General features: G+C 40.9%; 1 protein-coding gene across 3 annotated transcripts in view; it reads right to left on the bottom strand.

Moving 5' to 3' along the window:
* The window catches only part of PARP14 (poly(ADP-ribose) polymerase family member 14), an 83116-nt gene that overhangs the window by 44703 nt on the left and 19967 nt on the right, over nucleotides 1-18446 (bottom strand). For all 3 annotated transcript variants that reach the window (XR_005217034.1, XR_005217035.1, XM_037836883.1), the window contains exons 7-12: nucleotides 17377-17613; nucleotides 16591-16812; nucleotides 13680-13758; nucleotides 11433-11582; nucleotides 2316-2378; nucleotides 1845-2012 (exon numbers count right to left, since the gene is read on the bottom strand). Coding sequence is in view for 1 of the 3 variants with exons in the window: in XM_037836883.1 (XP_037692811.1) it covers nucleotides 1845-2012; nucleotides 2316-2378; nucleotides 11433-11582; nucleotides 13680-13758; nucleotides 16591-16812; nucleotides 17377-17613 (919 nt within the window). In the remaining 2 variants the exon portion in view is untranslated. The remainder of the gene's footprint in view (nucleotides 1-1844; nucleotides 2013-2315; nucleotides 2379-11432; nucleotides 11583-13679; nucleotides 13759-16590; nucleotides 16813-17376; nucleotides 17614-18446) is intronic.

The following is an 18446-nucleotide window of genomic DNA, read 5'->3' as shown; positions in this document are numbered from 1 at the left end:
TGGGTACATGCTTGCCTCTCACATTAGGCTAGGTGCTCCTTGGAGACTGGATGCCTTTCTTAGTCATTGTTCTATCTCCAATGCTGAGGCATGGTGTCTGGCCCATGGCATGCACTCAGGAAATATTTAATCAAGTTACTTAACAAATCAATGGATACAGGAGTGATAAAGAGGATAGAATCCTGGATTTCTAGATGGAAAGGATGCAATTAACATGACTGGGAATAAAAGTGGTAGGTTTGGGGAAAAGACAATGAATTGGGGTTTAGAGTTTGCATTGAACTTGAAGTGCCTGCAGGTGTCTGTAAGAAACAGGGAGAGGGCTTCCTTTACTGCAGAGGCTGTCTTGATCACAGTAGCAATTCAACTCATAAACACCACTAAGAGAGAAAACTCCATCTATATGAGGCTAAGGAACAGCTCAGGAGGTGATAGAGCTAGGTAAAGAACATGATCAAGGAGAATCTTCTAACCCTAACTTATGTGTACAGACCATCAATGTAATCAGGTCAGGGAAAGAAGCAACAGGTTTGCAGTAACCCAGAAATTCTCAAATGCAGACATGTTTATGTAAAATGTTTTAAACTGCCTCCTTTCCCTGTTCCTTCATATGACTCCACCCAGGCTTCCTCCCTTGGGAAGGTCTGTACCACCCTTGGGCTACCTGAGAGTACACACCTCTCCTGACCTCTTACAATTCATAAGGGAGACAAGCAAGGAATTCTAATCAATGCTTCAGTTCCTGGGAAAACCGGCTCAAACATCATCACCATAAACCCAAAGCACCATCTTTATGTATGATGAATCACAATTATTATATAGCTTGACCAGAAAAAGAAACAAAAGAGGCAAGTGGGCAGAAAAGGGGGAGATGGAAAGTTGTGTTTCTGACCAACTAGGTGCTGGTGACTGAGAGGCTTCCATGGAGAGATGCCCTAAAGTCAGTGGACCCCACAGACTGTTGAGGAGGTGAGAGAACAGGGCTAGAGATGCTCATTCAGGAATAAACTACAGAGAGGTAGAGGTCAATGTACTGAATGGGCAGTTCTCCATAGAAAGGGCATAGAGGAAGAAGTTAAGGACTCAGTAACGGAAGATATGTAGTGTTGGGGACTGAATCACATCCCCCAAAAAAGGCATGCTCAGGTCCCGGCCCCTGGTCCTGTGGGTGTGAACTCATTTGTAAATAGGCCCTTTGAAGATGTTATTATTAAGGTGTGCCCAAACTGAGTGAGGGTGGGCCTCAATCCAATATGGCCAAAGTCCTTATAAGCAAAGGAAACTGGACACAGAGAGAAGCCACAGGGAGCAGCCAGAAGCCAGAAGTCAAGGCAACCCAGAAGAGAAAGAAGACATGGCCATGTGCATTGCCATGCAATGGAAAAGCCAACGAACCCCAAGGATTGTCGGCCAACCAGAAGAAACCAATCCTGGGAGGAAGCAAGCCTACCAGCCTCTGAAACCAAGAGCCAACAAATTCCTGTTGTCAAACCAACCCATTATATGGTATTTATTTTAGCAGCTGGGACACTAAAACATGTAGGAAAGTGAAAAAAGGAAAGGAACTGATGGAAAAGAATGAGTCATGGTCTGTCCCTTCTCTCTTCTCCTCACTGCTCTCTAGCTCTCTTAAGATTCCAACACTGTCTTCAGTATTTTTTGGAAAAAGACCCATTTGTTTCTCTTTTGTTTAAACCACCCACAGGTTTAGCTCATCCTCAGGGGTTGCCTTGGGATGAGGAAGCTGCCTATTTGCTGCATTCACTATTAACTCCATTAACAGTCAGCACTAAATCTAACATGGATGCCCTGGGATTTAGCCTTGACAGCCAGAGGCTACAAACCTGTCCCAATGGCTGGGAGACAAACAGTTGAGTAATTCCATTTTTCACACTCTTGCAAAACACAGGAAATTGATTTCTTGACATTGTCTCCACCAATGACATGAATAATCTTCTTGCACTTCAATAATCCACCGTCAGTAATTACATAATTTTTGTTACCCTGTTGAGCTGGGAAACAGACCAGAAAAGGATGCAAAATTAGATGCTGGATCTACTCTTTGATTGTTTAGAATGCCAAATGTCTAATTTGGCAAATGAAATGTTTTATATGAATAAAAGACTCTGGAAATACTATCCATGATGAATTTCTTGCGTAACTTCTCACTTTTAATTCTCTATGACTGGAATTCTTTAGCAAAATGTATGGTTTTCATATGTTGTCTCCCAGTCCCAAGAATTTTCTCAGCCTCTTCACAACCTCCCACATTCAGTCAATTACAATTTAGAACCAAACTCAGCACTGTGACTTACCTTGCCTAGCACATTCTGTTTCCACATCTTGTCCGGCACCTTCCAAAATTGCTTTGGAGACCCCTACATGAGGAAATCAAAGTGGTAACACATGTGAATACAAAATCGGTGAGGTGTGTTTAGATCAACAGTTGCCTCATTATCTAAATGCTTTCTGCATCATCAAAGGAATGCTATAACTTGGTATTTCTGACAATCAAGAAGAAAAAATAGTCATACAGGAAGTTAGCGCAAGGCTAGCTTTGACATTCAGATTTCATCTTCCGAACAGAGGACCCGTTGTCCAGAATTAGTTGTTCTAAGGAACAATGTGGCTGGTGGGATCATTAGCAAGAGTGCTGTGCTGATGAGGCTGCAGTTGCAGCTGACTGTCAGTAATGGCCAGCAGCCAGCTCTGCTCATCTTGGGAAGCTACTGACACAGGGAGGCAGGACCAGAAGCAAGTGTGGATGGCAAGGCAAACCTAATCCTATCCACTCCAGGAGAATAAATCCTAAGTCTGCCCTCTTCCTAAAGCAATAAAGCGACTCAGTTTGTGACTTTTTTTTAAACTAAGAAATACAACGGCATTTTAATATGCCCATTGTAAATGGGAGCACTTTTTTTTTAAAAAAAAACTATGGAAACCACATTTAGTTTCATAAAACTAAGGAAATTCATATTCTTTTAATAATTTATGCAGAAAGTTGAATTTGATTTAGTGTCACTTTTCCCAAATCTATGAAAAAGCGAGAAAAATATTTCTGAAATACTTGCTCTAGAAAAGAGGCATTGTACATTATTTCACAAATAAACCTTTTAAAAATTGTTTTCACTTCAGCAATTATAATTGTGGATCTACAGATGTTATGGCATTCCCCTGCTTTGTTTCATCCGTCCACAAATGTTCATTGAAAACCACTAAACTGATTCTGGGTGGGAGGACAAGTGAGACATGATGATGAGGAATACAAAGCCCCAGCTATGTTCTAGCTTTTTGAAGTTCTGTGGAATCGGCGTTCTTCAAGACTCTGGAGCTAAAATGTTGGTGTTACCTTTGACTCCCTCTCTCCTTTTCTCCGAAATGCAATCCATTATAAAGAGCTCTGGACTCTTCCTTCATGTTGCTGTTCTCTAACTGCCCCCTTCCAGGTCCTCGGTGACCTCCCAGCTCTACCTGCCTCCCCAGTTGCTCTGCCTCTTCTTGCCTCGCCCCCTGCAGGTCCTGCTCCTGCCACCAGAGGGCTCTCCTTAACCCCCTGCCATGATCAGGTCAGTCCCCTGCTCGAAAAGGTTTCTAGCTTTCTGTGGCTAAAAACTACAAACTCCTTAATTTAACCTGCAAACTGACTTTCTGAGGCAGCTCTTGGCCAGTTGCCTATAGACTCTCGGTTCCAGTTATTTTCTCCTTGCTCCCTAAACGCTATCTGTGGAGCCCCCTTTGAGTGCTTCTTCCTCAGAGCATTTCTTGCCTGCCTGCCTCCTACCAACAGCTGAGCCCTGACAGTCTTTCAAGTTCCGCCTGATGGTCGGACACACAACCTCTCTCAGCTCAGCGCTCCTGCTAGTCTCTCACAGCCCTTCAGGTTCTCATCATCCACCTTGTGTTTGTACTGACTTGTGTTGGCTTTACATGATGTGAACTGTGCTGGCTCTTAACAACAGCAGGGATGAGACACTAAAATTAAGAGCTCCAAGTTGGGAGTGCCCGAAGCACCGGGAAAGTGAAGTGTTTCCAGGGAGATGAATTAGGAGGCTGGCAGACGGGGCTGGGAGGAAAGCCTCTCACACTGTGCCTTTCATGCCTTTTTAATTTTGTTCTTATTCGAACTTAAAATTAAAGAGAGACTAAAACAAGAGCAAGAGCGCAAGAGAGGAAACAGGCACTAGGCTGGAAGACTCATAAATCCTAAAAAGGATGCCAGGGAGAGAATCAGTAGGGCCATTCAGTGACCACAGTGCAAAATGTTGTTGCATGAACCAAGTGGGAAAGGACTAAAAATCCAAGCTCGAGCTGATCAGAAGATAACAGATAGAATAAATTTTTTTAATACTAAAAATGAGGACCTGGAGAACCCTAATCCCTATCCTTTAAAGCAGATAGGTGAAAAGAGCCCAGCAATCAAATTTAGGCTGTTCTAGAACTGACATATTAAATGTCAGTGGCATCTACCCAAACTTTGAACACTTTGATAGGGACCAAGGGTAAATACTATGCAGCTTTTAGTTAAAAGAAGCTGTTTTCATAAAAAGCATTGGAAAAAAAATGGTATTTTGATATATACCTTTGTATTTTTTAGTCAGATGAAATCATTGGCTGCCTGGCAACCAGTTTTTTTTTTTTCCCAAAGAACCTGAAGTTAATGAGACATCAAACTATTATCTTTTAAATAGGGTGGCTAAAATTTGCCTGTTCATGTCTTAGACATTTTTCATGGTTAGAAAAACATTCTGTTTTTTTCTCAAAGTGTTTTAATTGATTTTCAAAATTAGAGGATAAAGAATAGATAAAGCATTGGGCTTATAATCTGTGACCCAGACAGGGGCAATGTAGATGGACTGTAGATTCTGACAATTTAGAAAACAGAAAAATAAAATTTGTTCAACTGATTTCAAAACAGCCTTTAAATATTTGTTTAAAAATAACATCTGTTGTTAATATTTAAAAATTCAAAATAAACTCAAGGTAAAGTAATACTTTGGAGCCATAATAATTAAATAATATTATTTTCCATAAATATGTGAGTAGGAAGATATGCAAGCATATCCTTTAAAAAAGGGGGGAGAGAACCTAAGATGGTGGCTAGGTGAGACAGGGCAAAAAAACACCTCCGTGAAAAATACTAGATAAAAACAAGAAAGTGACCCAGAACACCACTTCCAGAGTAGCACCAGCCACACAAGGTCTGCTAAATCCACAGGGAATGTGCATTTGGTGAAACCAGGAGTCTGCATTCTGAAATGAGTGAGTGAGTTGGCTGAGAGTCCCTCGGCCATGCTGCGGTGTGGCGAAATGGTGGGTTGGCGTTTGGAGATGGACTAGTTCTTTAAAAAAAAAAAGAAGCCCGGGAGCAGCTGCAGATACGACAGGAGCGGGCTGGGCTAATGCCTCGGTGTCTGGCGTGGAGGATACTCCTTCCCAAACCCACTGATGATTGTCTCGGGCCCAGAGGAGCGAAGGGGAGCCAAAAGGAGAAAAAAAACACACGACTTGCAGCCGTCTCCCCAGTGGGCGGGGGCACTCCTGCCTAGGGCTGAACACACAGCACAGAACCGCGCCAAGAAACCCAGTGTGACAGAGAGTCAGTCTTTCCTGCAGCACCGCTCACACACCACAATACTGGCCATGGACAGTGGCCTTTAATGCACCCACAGCTGATTGTCCCAGAGCTGGGAGGGCAGAGCTGTGCAGAAAGGGGGAAGTTAATGCGTCCCATTCAACCATCTTTGAAGCGGGCTGGGAACGCCCCTGCACAGCCCAGCATCCCAGGGCTTCCCTGGAGGCCGGCGCGCACTTGTGACGTGGCACGGCCCTCCCTCAGCAGAGGTCCTGGAAGAGCATAGCAGGGAAGGGGGAACCACTCGGAAATCCTATGGAACCTACGCCAATACCAAGGACTTTTGGGTCAGCAGCAGAGAACAGCCTTAAATCTCCAGGAACTCCTGGGAGGTTTGATTATTACAGCTGCCCTTCCTCCCTAACCGCTCAGACACACGCCCCTCATTCAGGGCGGACAGCACCAACGACAAACTCAAATTAAGTGCACCAATTGGACCCCACAAGAATCAGATCCCCACACACCACAAAGTTGGGGAGAACTGACTTGAGGGGAATAGGTGACTCACGGACGCCATCTGCTGGTTAGTTAGAAAAAGTGTACACCACCAAGCTGCAATTCCGACAAATTAAAAATCAAGTAAAGCAAATGCCAAGAGGCCAAAAACAACAGAAAATCTTAAAGCATATGATAAAACCAGACAATATGGAGAACCCAAACCCAAACACCTAAATCAAAAGATCAGAAGACACACAGTACTTGGCGCCATTAATCAAAGAACTACAGACAGGCAACGAGAGCATGGCACAGGATATAAAGGATATGAAGAAGAGCATGGCACAGGATATAAAAGACATAAAGAATACCCTAGAAGAGCATAAAGAAGATACTGCAAGAGTGAATAAAAAAATAGAAGATCTTATGGAAATTAAAGAAACTGTAGGCCAAATTAAAAAGACTCTGGATACTCATAATATAAGACTAGAGGAAGATGAACAACAATTCAGCCTCCTTGAGGACCGCAGAACAGAAAATGAAAGAACAAAAGAAAGAATAAGGAAAAAAATCAAAAAAACCAAAACGGATCTCAGGGATATGACAGATAAAATAAAACATCCAAATTTAAGACTCATTGGTGTCCCAGAAGGGAGGAGATGGGTAAAGGTCTAGGAAGAGTATTCAAAGAAATCGTTGGGGAAAACTTCCCAAACCTTCTGCACAATATAAATACACAAAGCATAAATGCCCAGTGAACTCCAAATAGAATAAATCCAAATAAACCCACTCCAAGACATATTCTGATCAGACTGTTAAATACCGAAGACAAGGAGCAAGTTCTGAAAGCAGCAAGAGAAAAGCAATTCACTGCATACAAAGTAAACAACATTAAGACTAAGTAGCGACTATTCAGCCACAACCATGGAGGTGAGAAGGCAGTGGCATGACATATTTAAAATACTGAGAGAGAAAAATTTCCAACCAAGAATACTTTATCCAGCAAAACTCTCCTTCAAATTTGAGGGAGAGCTTAAATTTTTCACAGACAAACAAATGCTGAGAGATTTTGCTAATAAAAGACCTGCCCTACTTCAGATACTAAAGGGAGCCCTACCAACAGAGAAACAAAGAAAGGAGAGAGAGATATAGAGACTTTTAACAGACATGTATAGAATATTACATCTCAGGTCACTGGACACACAGTCTCCTCTAGTGATCATGGATTCTTTCTCCAGAATGGACCGTATGCTGGGACATAAAAACAAGCCTCAATAAAATAAAAAATTGAAGAAAATGAATTTGTTCAAAGCACATTCTCTGACCACAGTGGAACACAAATAGAAGTCAATAACTATCAGAGACTTGGAGAATTCACAAATACCTGGAGGATAAAAATGAGTGGGAGATGAAAACATTCCTAGATAATCAAAAGCTGAGGGACTTCATCCACCAGTAACCAGTCCTATAAGAAATGCTAAAGGGAGTTGAGCAGGCTGAAAGGAAGGGACACTAAACAATTGACTGAAACTCCATGAAGAAATAAAGATTTCCAGTAAAGATCACATGGTAAATATAAATACCAATACCACTGTATTGTTGATTTATAACTCCACTATTTACTTGAGACAGGATCTAAAATACATGAACTGTAACGATAAATCAGTGGTTTTGGACTCAATGTAAAATATGTAATTTTTGACAAAAACTACATAAAGGTGGGGGAATGATGGAGTATAGGAACATAGTTTATGTGTCATATGGAAGTTAAGCTGGTATCAAAGGAAAACAAGATTGTTATAGATTTAAGATGTTAAATTTAAGCCCCGCAGTAAACACAAAGTATCAGAGAATATGACCATAAAGATGAAAAGTAGAGTAGGGGTTCCGAGAAGTGGGAGAAGGGGCAATGGGGAGTTAAGAAATGAGAGTACGGTTTCTGTTTGGGGTGAAGGGAAACTTCTAGAAATGGTGGGAAGGTGATAGCATTGCAACATTCTAAATGTGATTAATCCCACTAATGGAATGCTAGGGAGGGGGTGGAATGGGAAGATTTAGGCTGTATATATGTTTCCACAATTAAAAAAAAAAAAAAAAGACAGTCTAAATAGAAGACAATTAAATGCCAAGGATGATCCCGGATGGGATCTGAGGATGGAGGAGAGGAGGCTCAAAGGGACACCGATGGGAAACAAGAAAAAAAAAAAAAAAAGGGAAATATTAAATGTAAGCTTTATATCAATGTTGAATTTCTTGAACTTCTTAGCTGCGCTTAATGAGATTGCATAAAAGAATGTTCTTGTCCATGGGAAAGGTGTATGCGAATTATATTGTTTGTTCAAAGATATGTGCAGCTTGCTCTCATATGTTCAGAGGACAAAGCAATAGATGATGGATGATAGATAGGGAGGGAGGGAGGGAGGGAAAGAAAGAAATGGTGGTGTGACAGGATCTTAAAGGTGGTGGATGGGGTATTGGGGGAGGGGGGTCGGGGTATGGTGGAGCTCTATGTATGGGGTTTGTACTGTTTTTGCAACTGTTCCTGTAAGATTGAATTTATTTCAAAATAAAATTTATTAAATTAAAAAAAAGGGGGGTGGATGTGGGGAACACAGGCAGTTGTTTAACTAGACCATAAAGGAAAGGAAATTAAATGAGAGTCCAATCAGATTAAGCTTATGTCAAAATGAACCAAAGAAAGAACAGGAGTGGAGAACAGCAGTGGGTAGCCATGGTAGGAAGCAGCAGCACCTTAATTTAAAATACAGCTACTGTAGGATGCAAAATGAGCAGGCTGGGACTGAGGAATCCCAAAGACCCATCTTTGGTCAGAAGTCTCAACCCGTGAGTTTGAAGCCAGGGAAGGGGCACTGAGGTATGACCTGAACAGAGGCTGCTCCAGCAGTGCTTGCCTGAGACCCAGCTTTGGCGTAAGGTCAGCTGCACACTGAACTGTGGTTATGGGGAAGAGGAGGACCTTCCTGGAGAACAGGAGAAGGGTCACCCACGGGCAGGGACCTGGAGAAATGGTGTTGGGAGAAAGGGCTGCTGAGAATCCAGGGATGGGAGGGAACACTGCAGTAAAAAACAGCTGCCACATTGAGCTGAATCTCTAAAGGTTTCAGCAGGGTACAGCAAAGTGGGCCCTCCAGGCAGGAGTGACCACATCTACAGAGGCATAGAGGGGTGTGTAGGGTGAGTGTGCAGCTGATGCACCGGGGGCAGAAGATGTGGTGGGTGGTGAGGCTGAACTAATACCTAGCAGGAGCCTTGACTGCACATCATAGGCTGGGGGTTTGGTTAGCCTTTGTTGGTGGTCTGCACCACCCTGGCATCTGAACCAGTTTCTGGTGGGGTGATTTCAGAGGTCCCTTAGCTCAATGATGATTTCCATTTATTAATGACGTGCTAACTGGGTGCCAGCCTTGATTTGCTACAACACTACGAAGCAGGTGTTGCTGTTGCATTTTAGAGATGAGGCAATGGAAACTCAGAGATAAAATAACTTTCTTATCTAAAAAAATAAAGGAGACAAACAGATGTCATCTCTCACTCTGTTCCTGGGAGAAGTGTGATGATGCAGCCCCTAGGCTATCACACCTGGCACCAGAAAAGAGAACCCACAGCCTTGGGGACCACAGTCAGATCAGGGGCCTGAGACACTGGACATCCCTTACATCTACTTTCATGTATAAAGGACAGGGCCTTGTGGGGGTTGTTGTGTATTTGTTCTGCTGTTGCTTTCCTTTTTCCAATATTGCTAGCAGCTACTTAGTATCAAAGTAACTTATGAAATAAAATCACCTAACAGTCATCCATAATCCCTAATATGGGCAAAACCCTCTCTATTTCTATTTGAATAATTGTAATTATTTAATAATTTAAATTATTTAAATTAAATTAAATTGAATAATTTAATAATTTTAATAATCTTACAATGAAAACATTTTTTTGCCTGTATTAACCAGGTCATTTTTAATTTTAACAAACTGTGATGAAAATGGCTAACATTTTTGAGCTACACCATGTAGCAAATACTGTATGAAGCACTTTACATCCATTATTTTACTGAATTTTTGACAACAACCCTATGAAGTAGATACTCATTTTACAAGGAGAAAATTAAAGTCCAGAGAAGTTAAGAAACACACCCAAACATGGTGTATATCCATTGCCCCTACCTGCCCTGCATCCATTCCGATTTCTTTTGGTAAAAGGATCCTGACTCTCCTATGACTCAGGCCTACTCAGTTTGCATATTTCATTTTCCTAGTCACAGGGAATGGTTCAAAGAGGGCTCCCAAAACAACTCAGGCCAATAAGGGTCAGCCTGAGATGGTTCTAGAATTGTTGGATAAGAGAAGCTTTTCTTGATGATATTGCTAAGAAGACAGGTTAAAAGCCTGGAGCTACAGAGTCTACCTTGCCGCCCTAAGGGGAGATGCTACCTGAGAAAGAAGCCATTGCAGGAGAAAAGCAGAGCAGGCAGAGGCAGAATGCAAGACTATGTGCTACTGATATCATGTGGAACAAGTGGCTGGGGCCAGGCTTGGAATTAGTTATTCCTGAAGAGAGGTATATGGGCCAGTAAATATATTTTTTTCTTAAGCCAGATAAGTTGGATTTCTGTTACTGGAAATCTGAAAAGCTGTGAGCATTACAAGGGATCACATGGAGAGTTAAGAAGCAGTAAGGGGACCTGAGCCTGGGTTGAACACCAGAAACCCCATTTTGAACTACAGTACAACACAGCCTCCCAAACATTTAATCAATTGCCTAGTACCATATTTCATTCATTTTAAGAAGTACATTTTTTTGCATTTTGACATCTCTGAAATCAGGATATGTCTTACAACCTGTGGATGATGTATCATAGCTTAACTGTTTTTCTTAGTGGAACATTAAAAAATATATAATGTGTCATAATTGATGGAGTCTTAGATTTAATGAAGAACTGTTAATGTTCAAGATGGTGAGTTAAGTATTAGTAGAGGCTAAGATATAGACTCTGCCCTCAGAGTGCACATGTCCTACCGGAGAAAGAACCATCTACATAACTAATAAGGAGGAGAATCACCTAAGGGCACAGATACCTCACAACTCCACCTGGTGCTTTGTTAGTTTGGCCTAAATCTAATCTCTCAAAAAAGCAGCTTTATTTGAACCTCACAAACACAAATGGTGGAAGACATGCACATTCACAAAATGACTGTTATCAATTATGAGTTAACATGTCAAAATAATTTTTAAATTATTAATATTACCCAGCCAAAGATGTAAAAACCAATTTTGGCCACAGAAACCCTCCTCCAAGTGCTCTACCATGTTTGCCATTACACGAGTCAGAAGCGTACAAGTAAAGTACCTGCTTTAAGATTAAATGTCTTTGATGTTGAATTTACGATCACATCCACCTCTTCTTTGGTGATATCTCCAGAGGCCACCTGGAACACGATGGGGCCAATCTTCATTTCATGCACTCCTAAATCAGGGTTGGAAATGGTCCCATAGAAACCTGAAAAGAAAAAAAAGCTGGAGTCAATGACCAAGTCAGCAGCTGCAAGGATGTCCCTGTTCTCATGCATCTCGCCTGTGCCCCTCTTACTCCCTCTCTCTGTGACCCCTGGCCGTTACACTGGCCCTGAGCTCCACTGATGGACTTTTTCTGGAAAACGGTTAGAAAATATGATACGTATCAAACTTGGACTTCTGATGAAGTAAGTCCACTCCAGCTCTTTCTCTCACTAATTACAACTAAAAACTCTGGACAAATACAAAATGCCACTACTCTGAAAGGTAAAGAACAGCAGGCAGATTGGGGATGCGAGTCAAACGTGACATGAAGAAGAAATCAGTATAGGGCTGAGCTTCCTGGTGGGTTTTTGTTTGTTTGTTTGTTTTAAAAAATTTTCCTCTTTTCTCTCCCAGCTTTCACCCAAGGGCAGCCCTAGTTGCAGAATTGCAAAAAGGGCACAGGCAGCCAAAAACTGAGAGAATCCCTGCCTTTGTGATCAGAGGACTGGGAAAAGAAGTCCCTGTGAGCTGAAGTGTATGGGAGGGAATCCCCACTTTTTTTCATATTTTTTCTCCTTTTTATCTCCAGGCCCTGCCCCAAGGGTGACCCGTCTGGAGTAAGTCCACAGTGGCACCACAAGGAGCTCAAACCCTGAGGTACATTCTGTATTTCTGGCCAGAGGAATCAGTAAAATGAGCCTCTGTGGTCTGAAGAATGTATGTGTGGTAGGGAAACCCTGTTATCATTTTTTTCCTCTTTTCTTTCTCCGCTTTTCCCCAAGGGCAACCTAGATTCTGCAGAACTGTGAGGCAACAGCTTATGCAGGTAAAACTACAAGACAACCTTGTTGTTCTGGCAGAGGACAAGGAAAATGAGCCCCTGCAAGCTAGAGAGCATGGGGGAAATTCTAAGAGGAAAGAGCTATAAAAGGGATGCCCTGGTTTTATGGAACAAGTCCCAGGCTCACCCCTGAGCTGCACATGTGTAGGGCAGATCCAAAAACGCAGAGCAAACGCTTTGAGAACTGAATTGGCCTTGGAACCACTGCCCATGCAGAAGGCGAGACAGAACTTTCCATATGAATGTAACTGGATTGACTGCTGCTAAAACAAAAACATCACCATTCTCCAGAGGATTTTAATAGGACCCAGATCACATAACATAATATTCAGTATGTCCAGCCTATAATCCAAAATTGCTAGCCACACACCCCAGGCAAATGTGGCCAATTGTCACGGAAAAAGACAATCAGCAGATGCCAACTTCAAGATGAAAGAATCATCAGACAAAGACTTGAAAGTACCTACTATAATTATATTCCACGAGATCAAAGTAAATATATTTAAATGAATGGAAAAATAGGAGCTCTCTGCAGAGAAATATAATCTACAAAAAAGAACCAAGTGAACATTTTAGAACTAAAAACTACAGTATCTGAGATTAAAGAATTTCACTGGATAGGCTCAATAGTTGTAGTGGAGAACACAGAGAAAGGGGTCAATGAATTAAAAGGAAGATTAATAGAAAGTATCCAATTTGAAAAACAGAGAGAAAAAAGATTGGGAAAAAGCAAAAATAAGAACATGCATTCTTGTTATTGGAGTCCCATAGGGAGAGGAGAAAGAGATCAGTGCAGAAAAAATATTTGAAGAAGTAAGCCTGGAAAATCCCCAAATTTGATGTAAGACTTCGTTTCAGATTCAGGAAGCCTCAGCAAACCCCAAACAGGATAAATTCAAAGCAGTTGTTGCCTCATCAAATTTGATAGGGGAGAAGCATTTAGTTAGGAATCTCTCTCTCTAAATTGTTCTATTTTTGAAAACACATATCACATTGTGCTCAGAAAATAGCAGTCTCAATGAAACACGTTGTATGGATTATTGAACTTGCCTGCCTTCTCTTTTGCTCCGAGTCATAAAGCACAGCCAGTGTCTTGCATGTTCGGGTGCATGGAATATAACTACATAGCTTGTTTATCATTAATTCACTTTTTTCATAAAAATCATCATTACCTTCTTTCACCTATCATCGAATAGTTACTTAGCAACTAAAAATTAAAAAAAAAAAAAGTTTCTCAATGGAAAAGCTCTACTGTACCTGGTGTACTTTTAGCCTTGGGAGTTTTGTCACTGACGAGCTTTCCATTAGCCCTTTTGGAAAATTCATCTGCAAATGCCTGGAAATACAAACACAGATTTGAGTACCACAATCCTCAACAGATAGAATTTGTTTAAGCAAGGCTTTTGGCCCTGCGTACACACTAAATATTTAGAGAGAACAATTATTCAAACAATATTATTTATTTTCATTACAGATTTTGAAAATTATGAAAACAATACATATAATTCCATTTCTACAAGTGTATCCTATAAACATTATCAGAAATGTGGACAAAGGTATAAATTCAAGGATGTGTTCACTATAGTGCTATTTCACAGAAGAGTTTAAAAGTCCAGTAGGGAAATGGTTAAATTTTGGCATATCCATGTGTTCAAATATTTAGCAGCCATTAAAAAGTCATATTTTCGAAAATATTTAATGGAATACTGAAATGCCTATTTCTCCCATTAAATGAAAAAAGGATATTAAAATTACATAAATAGTTCCACTTAAAAAAGTACACAAGAATAAAAGAAGACTGGAATGAAATGCTACTAAAAGAATGTATACATTTTGTATTGTTCAAAGTTTCTACAATAAACATGTATTGCTTTCATAATCAGTAAAAGCAAATTGCTAATTGGAGAAAATACAGTGTTAAGAGAAAAATGATGGTACGATTCCAAACACTCTGTATTTTAACTGTTTATTTGTACCAGGGAAGAGAATGGCTGGGAGAGTGGTGTTTTGAGGAGCAAAGGGCTGGTGTACATATTCTAGGTTAATGCACCTATGAATTTCATTTCTTTGCCTAATAGTGACACCCCAAGTCGCCACTTTCTTCCTCCTTGTAAACAAGCAACAGAGAACTTTGTTGGAAAAAACAAATAACACCTTGGCTGATACAATGATGGGAGAGGAAACCGGAGAGACGGGAGAGCAAGAGTCTCAAACCACAGGCCCACAGGACTGCAGGGGCCGGGCACGCAGGGCACATGTGTAAAGGTGGACTGGGTAGACTCTGGAGAACTCAAAAGCACCTGCCACGCGGCCACAGCAAACTGCCAAGCAGAAATCCATGTCCAATGCTCCAGAACCTTTGAATTTTCAGGTCACAGTGGACATCTAGATTTTGATTTTTAGATGTTGGTGATTTTTTATTTTTAGACGTTAGGGCTATTTTTTAAAATAGCCTTAACAAAACACATCTAGAGGCCAATGTCAGACCATGGGCAGTTGTTTTGCAACCTCTGTTACAGTTTCCACCTGTAAACATCTCAACAAGTTTTGCTGATTTTCTGAGACTGTAACCAAAGCTGTCCTTAAAAGTCTCAAAAAATGTAACAGCTATGTACAGAGAATCAACAGTATTTCAAATGGCATTGAATGTGTCTTTTTACAAAATACTTGCAGAGTTCACTGAAACTTTAAAAAATAAAGTGAAGGCTTGGACTGTACATTAATAGTGGGATTTGAAGGTCCAGGTTCCTGTAACCAGACTCACTCATCAATCCACTCAGCCATTCATTCAGTAAATACTTAAGAAGCCCCTACCATGTGCGAGGCACTGTGCTACGTGGTTGGCATACAGCAGGAATAATTATAAAAGAGTGGAATGAAATACTTAGTGTCTCAATTTAGTTAGTTTTATCAAAGTAATTATGATTTTCAGGAGGATAAGGAAAATGTTACATACCCTTTTTCATCCACATTAACCCACACAGTGCAAGTCACAGACAGGGAGGTTGTTCAAAAAGCATTTACTGAGTGAAAATTACCAATAACTATGCAGGCCAACTAAACGGATCATGTATTTTGCTCAGGTGGTCTGGCTGCCTGATTAGAATTTAGGTTAGATCTGCTTTTTTTTCTCTACATTCCCCTCCACAATAAATAAAATCTGATCTAAAATTTCAGATGGTCCAATGATCCATGGCCATCTCTTGGGTTACTGGTCGTTATTGCATTTGTCTAATTCTTGCAGTATCACAGAACTCTCAAACATTTAATGTCATCTAACCCACTGGATCGTAAGGTCTTGGAGGGCAGGGATAAGGGCTTAGCTGCCACTTGCTCTCTCATAATGCTGAGTCCAGTGGTTCCCCACAGCTGGTGCTCAGTAAATGTGAGCTGGCTGATGGATGCTACGACTGAATATGTTTCTGACATTTCTGGTCCCAACCCTCCTACTCCCACCTTGATGTGCTGAGTTCATTCTTCAGTTGTATCCCATCCTGACATTTTCCTAGTAATAATGCCACAACTATGCTTTTGTATCATGTGCTAAAATTTCTATGTTCATAAGGAAGGGAATCTTATAGATTAAAAGAGGCTTAAAAGATATGTCAACTCCACTACAAAATGTGGATTTTATTTGGACTCTAATTCAAACCAATAAGCTACAGAAACATGATACAACATACAAGATAGTTGGACATTTGAACATTGGCTTAGTAATTGAGGAAACGAAGGCATTACTGTCAATTTCTTTTTGGTGTGATGTACTATTGTGGTTATACATCTTTTCTAAATGAATCCTTATTTTAAATGACTGAGCTATTTATGAGTGATTTGTTTCAAAATAATGTGGGAGGAGGCAAATAAGTAGAGATAGATATGAAATATTTGCCATAAGTTGATAACTGTTGAAAGCTGAGTGATGTATACAAGGGATTTCATTATACTATTTTCTCTGCTTTTGTATATGCCATAAATTTTCTTGGTAAGAAGTTAAAATTTTTCTATATCCATAAAATTACTTGAATATGCCATGGTACAACCGGTCTACACTACTCCCTTACTTTTCTACATGTGCAATACATGAAAGAAGCAACCTATTAGACGAAGAAGACATTTGAAAACGTTAGGGCTTAGTTGCCAAAATAACCAGAAATGAGTGATACTGTACCTGAATATTTCCATGATCACTCGGGTGCAACAGAAAGTGAACCTCTTTTAAATTGGTTAGTTGATTCTTATTACTGAATTTGAACACTTCTGAAATGATTAACTCCGCAAAAATGGTTTTGGGAAATCCCAGATTTCCCGTACCTATTGCTGGAAATGTAATTGATTCTAAGAACAAGCTCTCAGTGGTCTTCAAACATTCGTTGATTATGTCTTCCATCATCTGAAAAGGACAAAGCGCATCCTTATAAATCGTGGTTAGAAATGGGAGTTAAAGCAAAAAGAACAAAAATGTAGTAACTCTGTGATCTCTGCCTATTTGTGTTTTGCTTTGGATAGGGGTTAAGGGTAGTCAGGAGAAAGAAAAATACAGCAGTAGACTTCAGGGAAAGGAAAAGGATGTAAGAGTAAGAAACCCTCCAAAAAGATTCACATTCACTCAGCAATAAAGAAAAGAAGCAAAGCAACTATTTTTATTATCTTTAATTCTCTTTCATAATTCATTCCCTTGCCTTGCTTTCCTCACTAAAGAAGGATTATACTCCATAGCTCTTCACTGAGCCTCAATAATTATTGAGCCCCAATAATATAAATAACCAGTTTATATTATTAGCTAGTACTCAGGACAAGTCAGCTACAGCTGAAAGAAATGGCCATCATGACAGAACCAGGCAAGAAAGTGATGTTATTACAGAAGACAAATAGACAGGATCCAATCTACATTATACCAAAAGGAGAGTCCAAAGGGCTACTTAAATTTTCTGGAGAATTTAAAACTGGCCCCTACCTTGTGTGACGATGCGTCGCCATTTCTCCACTCCGGAGCCACCACGTGAAGCACACGTTTGCAGGGTAGATCACAACCACTGGTTGTGAGAACTACGCCCACATCCATGGCCAACCCTTGTCCAACTGTGTTCAATTCCACCTGTAGCTTTGAGCCTGCTTTTTTCAAGAGGGCCTGGGAAAGGGGCCCTCTATTAAGCTCAAGATCCGAGGAAACCGAGTTGACAACAACATCCGTCTTAAAAGACAAAACCAACAATTCGTTTCAAGGGCTAACAATAAGCCTTCATAAAGAATTACTATATTTGAGCAACTGGAGTTGGCACAGTGGAGGACAACTAACATGATTAAGGTTTTAGAGGCCAGTGTGCACTGGGAGGCACCACTACGGCCATGCCAGTTATCAAAATGCGGAAAGACATCTCTACGGGTTGGTAAGTAGGCACTGCTCTGCTCCCCACCCCACGCTCCCACCACTCAGTGCTGTGTCCCCAGCAGCCCCTCCCTCCTACCTCCCCACAGTTAAAGGAGAAAGGCCTGGCACAGCAGGGTACTTCCAGAGCCTTCTACACATGGTGCTATTCTTATTGGTTAGCGCCTACATTGCAAAGGTTGTTAAATACATTTTTAAAAACATAACTTCCCAGGCAGGTCTATGAGAATTGTCCCTACATAAAACCAGATCCCCCCTCAGGTCCACTTTTGTCTTTTCCTTCCCACATTTCTTTATCAACTCTCCTTATGGGTGTGGAGTACTGGTGGTCCCTCAGATTCTGGCCCCATCCTCACCTCACTCAGCTCCGTTTACAAGATTCCTATTCTCTGCCTACCCCATGCTCTACTTTTTCTGTATCTGCTATCAGTAAAGCTGACAGGAAATTAACTTCTGACTTGCCACAATATGACAGGTGGAAAGGCATTGAAGAAGTCTCTAGACTTGTGTAAATGTAAGGTATTAGTGTGGTTTTTCACACTTACTGGAAACCTAGTGATCTGAAATGAAAACAGTTCCTACAAATGGCCAACCAACCTCTGACTTGGTGAAGTAGCTCAATTATGTAAGCAAACCTG

This window comes from Choloepus didactylus, chromosome 1, assembly GCF_015220235.1.
Source record: "Choloepus didactylus isolate mChoDid1 chromosome 1, mChoDid1.pri, whole genome shotgun sequence".
Taxonomy (NCBI): Eukaryota; Metazoa; Chordata; class Mammalia; order Pilosa; family Megalonychidae; genus Choloepus; species Choloepus didactylus.
The sequence above is the reverse complement of the archived record's forward strand: the minus strand, read 5'-3'. Positions and strand labels throughout refer to the sequence as shown.